The sequence below is a fragment of the Branchiostoma floridae genome, chromosome 14 (genome assembly GCF_000003815.2).
Source record: "Branchiostoma floridae strain S238N-H82 chromosome 14, Bfl_VNyyK, whole genome shotgun sequence".
NCBI classification, from domain to species: domain Eukaryota; kingdom Metazoa; phylum Chordata; class Leptocardii; order Amphioxiformes; family Branchiostomatidae; genus Branchiostoma; species Branchiostoma floridae.
In genome coordinates, this window is record NC_049992.1 from 13,466,932 (window position 1) to 13,476,019 (window position 9,088).

The following is a 9,088-nucleotide window of genomic DNA, read 5'->3' on the forward strand; positions in this document are numbered from 1 at the left end:
ACACATACATTTTAACAGCAAAATATCAACTTAGATGGACGTGTTTTGTTCTGTACACATTCGGCACGAGGTCCCCACGATCGTACGAGACTATATACATAGAAGTTGACCGAGCAATGTTCGAAGGGTACAATTTGTCCGATAAGGAAGGGTTCAAATCTACGGGCATGTCAACGCACAACGATAATATCCACCTCGGTAATTTTCTTCAGAGAGTGCCATTATACAGTAATAATGATAAAGTATATTGAGTATGAGCAAAGCAAGCAATGCATTTGGTTATTAACTTAAAGCAAAATCTAGTGGTGCAAGTATGATATTGATACATCCATCCGCCCCCCTCCAGTTTCGTTTGGAACAGCCCTAGATGACTGTAGCTACCTCCTCTCGTACGGTCAAGGCCGAGGAGGCACAACAACGACCAAAGTACATCATTGCAAGAAGGACAAGGGTTACATAACATCATGATTGCTCCGCATCGAGTTAGCGCTGTGCTAAGTTTGGGAGTTTTCTTCATACTCACAGGTACGTCAAGTTAACTACCCAAACACACCATTAGGTACGTGTAATTGAAAATACTCAGTCTTCAGTTGATCCCTTCTTCCTTCTTAAAACTTACGTGGAGAAGTGATAAAGATAATAAACATTGACAGAAAAATCGAAGTCGCGACAGGTTTTCATGCTAAATATCCCTGTATAACTTCACATATTCATTCAGGCACAACTAGCCATTATGTGGACGAAGGAAACCCTTACAAAACTGGGCCGCTTCCTGTCGAAAACTTCAACTTGTCAGAATCTGAGGATGATGCACCACGTCACGCCATCGGTAGGTGTCGCTCTCTAAGTTTAGACAGACCGTTTCAGACAGACATGTGCAACAACAGACCGCCTACATGTACATAACTGATTGTCTTTTGTAGATCTACCATTATGATAATCATATCAAAGGTGTGGTGCCGAATATGGCTAAATATTTTATGAACACCTAAATGTATATGTGGTGGATATCTCAACTTATTTCAAGCTGTTCAAAGCAACATGTTCTTGTTTTGTTTCGGAATATAGATCTGTAAATGCATGTATGTCCTTATTAGTGTACTACCCGGCACGACCAGGAGTGTATGCCGTGCTGCTGTTCGTCGGAGGTTTTGACGGCGCCATTCGAGTTGAGATGGGATATACAGGTAGAGCAGAACTGCACCACAATAAAATAGCTGGGTCAACACTGCCCTGTCCAGATATGCCTATGGATTCTGAAAAAAAATGGATTCGAAGATGTATTCAAAACAAAATCAAATCAAAAAGTTTCTTCTGTAGGTCGAAAACGCAAATATTGCCAATAATTTGCATGCGTGAGTAGAAACAACGCACAGTAATCATGGTCAGTCCATCAGGTCAAGTAAGCAAAATATGCTGCTTGTTGGAAGTGATTATACATAATAATGAATGTATGGATATTTTCTAGCTCAAACGTTCTATAACGTTGCATATGTTTAATGTATGAAGTCGCTTACAATGTTATCAGTTTGGTCATGTTTAGCATACGTATTTCATTATCATTAATATATTAGTGGCCAAATTTGGACAGATGAAAAGGGTTTCATGGATATTCCTTTTGGTGTACAGGGCGGTGCCCATCTCTGTTTCTATAGCCCTTAGGTCACACAGAGTCACTGCAGTAGGGGACTAGTCCACCGGTAGTGGTATAATCTTATGTAGTTAGTACTATAGTAACAAACAGTAAAAGTGCACTTTCCGCAGACTTGCTGAGCCGTGTATCGGCACACGGGTTCGTGGTGATGGGGGTGGACATGCGGTCCGCTCATGGGACCGGCGGGCTTACCAGAGTCAGGGCTGCCTCACACCGGGGGAACCTCCCAGCTTCCCCGGCGCAAACGTTCTTACAGCAACTGGACTGGGTGAGACGCCTAATACATCTCAACTCTCCGGGTGTTCTGGATATGTAATATGATGACTGTTGTAGCTCTAATTGAGTATATGTCTATGCAAGGACCTTATGTCCTTGACGATGTATGACTGGTAAACATTGACAGCAAGAAAATACAATAAAGAACATGATACTATAGACAATGAATTATAACACAGGGTAGACGAATACATGGCCAGCGATCTAGGCCCAGGTATATGAAAATACAGAAATCAATGCTTTCTGTGTCTTTCAGGCAAGGAAACACCTGAACGCTTACCTGTCCAACCAAACGGCAGGTGTGTCAGTGGACTGGGAGAAAACTGGTATCTTCTGTCACTCTGCAGGGTGTGCCATCACATTGGACATGATTCTACTCAATCACACGGGAGTTAAAGTAAGTTTACCGAAGTTTAGTAAAAGTAAAGGTCTAGATCTCCAGGTTCAACATCGCATCTTCAAGTTTCAACGAATCAAATTTTACATCTGCTAGCACAGAATTTCCATTTTGTTTACCAGTAGACATTCATGTAGATTATATTAAAGGAAGTGTACGCTCAAATCAGAGCACTCATTAACGTATCTATATGTATCCCGATTCTCTTGCAAGTCGACAGCGTTCCTCGAGCCGTTCAGTTTCGCCCTGTCCAGAGGCAGTTCCGTGGATTTCCGCCTGCCGGCGCTGATGTACGGCACGCAGTTTTGTGAGGATTTTCCTTTTTGCTGTGTCAAAGGTATGGACTGGAATCAAATCTACGACCACTGGTCCTGTCCCAAGACACTGTTGGCAACAAAGGTATGACGATAGATATTTCATTGTGGATATTACATATATGCGGTTTTATGCGTACATAGCTTCAGGGAAGTATACAACAATGTATCATAGATGGCTCAAACTCTAGAATCCTGGGCACTGTGTACAAATTCTCTTCAATAACGATCAGACCAAGGAGCCTATATTCGGCAAAGTTAACGTTACGTATATATATATAATGATAATGGCAGCGAAAAGGTAACATAGAGTGAAGTAAATAAAACCAATGGTCAAACTACATGTTAGCAGCTAAATTTATGCTGTTGCTTTTACAGAATCAAGGACACTGTGATATTCTGGACCACACGATGTGGGAAAGTATGTATGATCCTTATAACTACCACGGGAAATTCAGTTCTGCCTAATCATTTTTGTCGTTTGATCTATATCTAGGTTCCCTGCATCTGTCTTCCCTTTTGGTATCTTCGCAAGAATTATGAGTACAAGTTATCAAATATAAGACATATGGCAATGGGGTGAATAGTACTTCCCTCATCTCCAAGCAGATGTGAGATGACAAGTTGGGAAGGATAAATCATCACGCTATCCTCGCTGACATCGACATAAACGGGCAGCTAAAGAAAAACTAAGCTCCCTAACATCTGCTTGAAGAGTGGTGTCCTTCCCTTCTCTCTAGGTTTAAGTAGGGGATTGTTATAATTTTTTCTGAGGAAAGTAGATGTAACTGGTCGGCGGTGAGAAACCGTGTGCCAATCAGAATAATGTATCAACCCCCTTTAATATCTGTTCGGAGAGTGGTATTCTTTATTTTTGTCCTCTCACATCTTCTTTTCTGACTTTGGCATTATACGTCATTAGCACCCATTGTCGATATTTTTTTGCAAGATGTAGTATATATTTGCTCATTTTACGATCCAAAGCCTATTTATTTTTGGAAACGGCCTAAAATGGATGCTCGTGCGGATGTCATCCATACACTCAAATCTAACATGGCCTAACTTTGACATTTCAGTATGCCACACCACACACTTCTGTAAGACGGGAGATGTTGACAACTGGGCGGAGTACCACACCTTCATGCAGGGGTTTGTCTCCGCCTTCTTCATCAGTACTCTGCAGGGGGTCGACGACTGGCGATACCTCAGCAACGTCACTGACATCCCCATCGGGGTGATGAACGCCAAAAACGACACCAACTGTTAGAGACGCCACCTGGCGATTTTGATACGTGCCGGTCAAATATGTAGACTTGTGTCAAGGAGTCTGAATAAATCTAATCAAATTGTACAAGACTCGTAGATTGCAGCCGTCAGCGTACGTGGATCGTGTCACCCATATACATGTGGTCTACTTCATTTGTAAGCTAACCGAAGCTATATGCATGTGGTCTACCTCATTTGTAAGCTAACCAAATCTTAAACTATTCTGTACATTGATTCTAAATACCCCCTTCTCACAACTTGAAAACAACCTTCAACATCTTCGTCTTGTGCACAGTGAAAGTTTCCCTAGCTAGTCTATTTACAAGTGCTGGGTAGACAACAAAGAAAACACAGAAGTATGGCATCTGGAGATTCCCTTCGGGGCAATTAAACAAAAATGACACACAGCCAGAATAATCAATCATTCTGCTATACACATGTGACAAGAAAAATGCCTATGGGACTTTGTTAAAGTGCGGAACCAAGTCATAACATGAGATAGATATCAAAGGCTTTTTATGTTCAGTTGTTGTGTATACGACGTTGGAAACATGGCAAAACGAAAAGGCCTGTAGCATTCGCTCAATTACCACAAAAGTCCAATTTGTAGAATTACGTCAGAATTACAATGACAACCTGTTTTGCAACATGGCCCGTTCCTGCTTGTGTGTTAACAGTGCTAGTGTGTGTTTGTGTGTAATGGAATGGGAGTAAGAGGTTCTGTTATACTGGGTAGTTAAGTCAAATCGTCTCGGCATTTTGAAATGCAAACAGAACCCGACAATATCCGTAAATGTTGTTAAGTATACACAAACCTGTATATACAAAAAGTAAACTTCGAGACGGCACATCAGTAAATGCTGTCTTTACTCTGCCTGAGCTGATCTCGCAACGTTTTGTCCGAGTATCGCATGATGGTTAAGAAAAGTCTTGTATCCTTCTTCGTGTTGTCAAATATGGACATTACATATATATCAAAAATATTTCTACAGTGTCCTTTACAGCGTTGACAGGTAGGTTGAGGACGTACGGGATTATACCGCGCCGTCAGAGATTTCAGCAACACTACTATAGCTATCTGAAGCCGCCGATGTTTTTCTATGCTGGGTACAGGTGTTTTACAACACGGTTTTACCAGCATGCCTGTGACACACAGCCCGGTCACATGGTGTCGGTCCCGTCACGGGAACGGGTCTGTTTGCAGCTCTGCCGGAACGGAGAAATGTGCCGCGCCTTTGTGTAACCGTAGGTTAGGTAGGACTGAAACACACCCCGGGGCATGTTTCCCCATTCCCACACGGCCGCGTCTTCTTCTGGTCCTAGCCATTTAGAGCCATTTTTGTTAGGTTTAGAACAGACAGCCATTTATGAAATGGGAGTTCAAGTCGGACCTTCTCTGTTCTACTGTTCACTAAGCGTAGGAAGGGTAGGATAGAAACACATCCCGGGGCATTTTCCCCATGCCCACACGGTCGCGTCTTCTTATTGTCCTAGCCATGAGAATAGACAGCCAATGATGAAATGGAAATTATCAATTCAAGCCGGACCTTCTATTTTACTGTTCACCAAGAGTAGGATAGAACCGTGACATTCCGGGGCATGTTTCCCCATGCCCACACGGCCGCGTCTTCTTATGGTCTAGCCATGAGAACAGACAGCCAATGATGAAATGGAAATTATTAATTCAAGCTGGACCTTCTATTTTAATGTTCACCAAGGGTAGGATAAACCCGTGACATTCCGGGGCATGTTTCCCCATTCCCACACGGCCGAGTCTTCTTCTGGTCTTAAAAATTTAGAACCATTTTGTTAAGGTTTAAAACAGACAGCCATTGATGAAATGGGAATTCAAGTCGGACCTAGACTCTACCAGGCTTCGTGGATCGGTGGTCTAATTGTAGAAATTGGACAAATAGAATCTATAGTACGCTAGGGGAGTTAGCCGGCCAGAAGAGTACGTTTCCTTCGTGGTGAGGATAATGATTCTACCGATCCACGGAGCCCGGTAGAGGCTAAGTCGGACCCTCTATTTTACTGTTCACCAAGGGTAGGAAGGGTAGGATAGAAACACATCCCGAGCCATTTTCCCCATTCCCACACGGCCGAGTCTTCTTCTAGTCCTAGCCACTTATCTATAGCCATTTTATCAGGTTAAGAACAGACACCCATTGATGAAATGGGAATAATTCAAGTTTCATCTTACTGTTGTTATTGGCAGATACAATCGCCAATAGTAGGAATTTTGTAGGCAAATTTCATCTATATCAAATTTCAACCAGTAAGTTTTGTCTTCATTTTTTTCAAGTCCATCGGTTGAGTTTATTCTACGTTGGTAAACACATCGTCGTTCAGAACCAACAATGTTACTTGTGGTGACTTCAGCTTTAAAGTGTTTGATACCCTGTTAAGTTAGAATGCACACAACGCTGGGAACAAACAAATAAACTTTAATCGACGTCATCTTTTATCAGAATCCTTTGACTCTTAGTTTGAGCTCTGTTTTAACCGTTCAAACTGACTGTCACGAGTATGGATATTTGCTTCCTTGTTAGTAGAGTTCGAGCAAAATGTTGACTCCTGTACATGCGTCACTTAGAGTTGTTGTTTATCGCCTACCCTTCTGAAAAACACACGGCGATGAAAATGAATAAGTATACTTTTATATTAATCAATCATTTAATAAACTTCACTATTTACTTATCATTCAATTACTTTGATTATCGTCATCGTTGTTTGTCGACATTGCCTTTAGACCGTGTTAGCTTTAGAACATATTGCAAGTAGGGCGTTGACCTCTCTCTGTCTATGCGTGCTCCTAAACATTAGTCATATTGCCCAACTTATGATAGAGAGATACAGTCTATCAAATACAAATCTGATACAATGATAATAAGACAGAAATGTTTAATATGTTACTATCATGTCCTGCTGATATATCTGCCCACGTCGGTCAATTTATATATAACTCATTTAAAAAACGAGACAATATTATACTGTCCTGAACCAGCACATAATGCTAGCCTGATTGTCAATACTATATACTAAGTACCATGTGTAAAATAGATTAGTTTCCTAGATCTTTAGATACTATTAACTCATGTAGTTAAACTGTTCTGTATGTATGTATTGTATGTACAAGTTGCCATACACTGTATCCTGTACAGGTGGCATGCAATAAAGCTCTATATATATAACATCATTATCTATATATATACGTAACAGTGACTTAGCCTGGGTACCATACGGGTAGTAGTTGTCTCCTATGTTCTCTTCTGCAGAGAATAGCAGTGGTGATGTATGTGGTGTTTGATAAAGGTCGGAGTGAAAAGCGATTATACATGTATATGGTGTATAATAAACGTCGGAGCGAACTACTGTTCGGATGGTACCCAGGCTACCAAGAAACGAGTTTTTGTTTTGTTTTTAGAAGGTTCGTGGCTTAAATGAAGACACTTTTGTTATGACAGGTGTACCAAGCAACGTTCCCAAATACTGGTCTAAAAAGTAGTCAACCATGTAAGAAGCTAATGGAAACCCACCTCACAGGCTTAGAAGGGAGGTTACAGGGGATAAGAACTGACAGGAAAGAGAGATAAACAGTTATGAGACCTGTACAATAGTCTATAATTGAAGCTTTAGTGTGACATATACCTTCCGTTCGTGGTGAGATTGTTCAACAAGGCAGTAATTATGTTAGGACTGATCTCCCTTCTAGTGGCATCTTGTACCCCGCGCACACTGAAACACCTGTGCCTTAAGACAAGCTTGGCACAGGGTATTGTAGTACATTCCTTCTGAAGTGTTCAACCTCCAGTGTTCCAAAATAAAAGAAACCTGCGCTTGTTTAGGCTTAGGAAAGCGATACGGTGGGGTTCGAGGAAAATGTTCTTAAAACTACAAACGTTACACAGGATATCCGGAGCCTTGTATTCTCAGTACGCTTTTCTGACTAGACCGGTCACGACACTAGCATGGTCTAACAATTTCGTAAGTTGTGCATGACACAAGGGAATATTTGTCATGCAACAGGAAAAAATATGTTGGCAACTAGCCGTTGAAAAGTCAGGTGAAAGTAGCAACAGTTTTTAAGTCATTAAAAACTGGGTACCTAATCAATCATTAGCTCTAATTAAGCGGTGTTTGGAGGTGGATGGCAAAACACAAGCTGTGCTTCAGCCTTCAGGGCTAGTTCACACTTTCAGTGGAATTGCATCTTTGTATACACGGACTTTCACAGCCGCAGTTATACAAACACTGGCAAGACAATTGATATATAACCGACAAGCATTGTACAACGTGTAGATCTTTAGTGACTCTCAGCTATATGGTGCTAACATCATTTGCCCACCAGGAGAGTTATAGGGGCTCGTAATCCTTGAAGATTTGCTTATCCCCTTGGACGAGATAAGGTGATGTTGATGAATAAAGAAAGGTGTTTGGAATCCTTAAAGTCTCAACTTTCACTATACCCTAGTATGGGTCTGAGATAGCAATCTATCTTCTGTTCCTTAACAATTCTACATTCTAAATTTTGCTGGGTAAAAAGTAGTATTACAATGTCACCAGCAAACTACATAACGGAACTTCGTGCCTTATATGCCATCCTGAATTAGCACTTCTGTCTTCCAGGCTTGTTGCATGCATTTTGTTGGAGTAATTTGCATGCAGATTTCTGACGCCTTGATTAGAAAACAACCATTGTGCGCTGTTGTAATCAGCGGCTTCTATCGTAATGAAGTAGATGTCCATAATCCATGCCAAATCCTACGTACATGTCCCAAATTAAAACGCCCAAGGCCAGACACCAGTATACATTTTACAAACATATTTAACATTTGGTAGTATATGAGCAAATTTAGGCAATGAGTTCACTCGGCGGGATAACGAACAAACTACATGTACATTGTTACTTGATACTTTAAGGACAGACTACTACACTTAAATCGTTTTGTAGTTCTTTGTACAAGAAAAGGGGACAGGTCAACCTGTGCTAGTAAAAGCAACATGACTAAGTGTTGTTCACCTGTAAGGAATGCCAGCTTCCAATTATAGGTAGCTTTTGTGTTAAACCTGGGAAATTATTTTAGCTCCACATAGCGAGCACGATAAATAATGTCAGTAAGTCGGTTGATTGTATGTTTGCGTGAGAATAGCGTTCCGGTCGATTGTGCTGATGTGATG

General features: G+C 41.2%; 1 protein-coding gene across 1 annotated transcript; it reads left to right on the forward strand.

The window, feature by feature from the left end:
• The first annotated feature begins 11 nt into the window (after window positions 1–11).
• On the forward strand, window positions 12–4,094 carry LOC118430728 (chlorophyllase-1-like). Its single transcript, XM_035841731.1, has 8 exons — window positions 12–525; window positions 719–829; window positions 1,098–1,187; window positions 1,765–1,922; window positions 2,187–2,327; window positions 2,541–2,726; window positions 3,020–3,062; window positions 3,718–4,094. Exons 1-8 carry the CDS (start codon window positions 465–467, stop codon window positions 3,906–3,908), a joined length of 981 nt encoding a protein of 326 aa, XP_035697624.1. The 5' UTR covers window positions 12–464; the 3' UTR covers window positions 3,909–4,094.
• Window positions 4,095–9,088: the final 4,994 nt, after the last annotated feature.

Excerpts from the sequence above, each read along its gene's own strand:
- LOC118430728 (XM_035841731.1), top strand. The coding sequence starts at position 465 with ATGATTGCTCCGCATCGAGTTAGCGCTGTGCTAAGTTTGGGAGTTTTC. Across the intron at positions 526-718 it reads AGTTTTCTTCATACTCACAG|GCACAACTAGCCATTATGTG; the intron begins GTACGTCAAGTT and ends ATATTCATTCAG. Across the intron at positions 2,727-3,019 it reads AGACACTGTTGGCAACAAAG|AATCAAGGACACTGTGATAT; the intron begins GTATGACGATAG and ends TTGCTTTTACAG.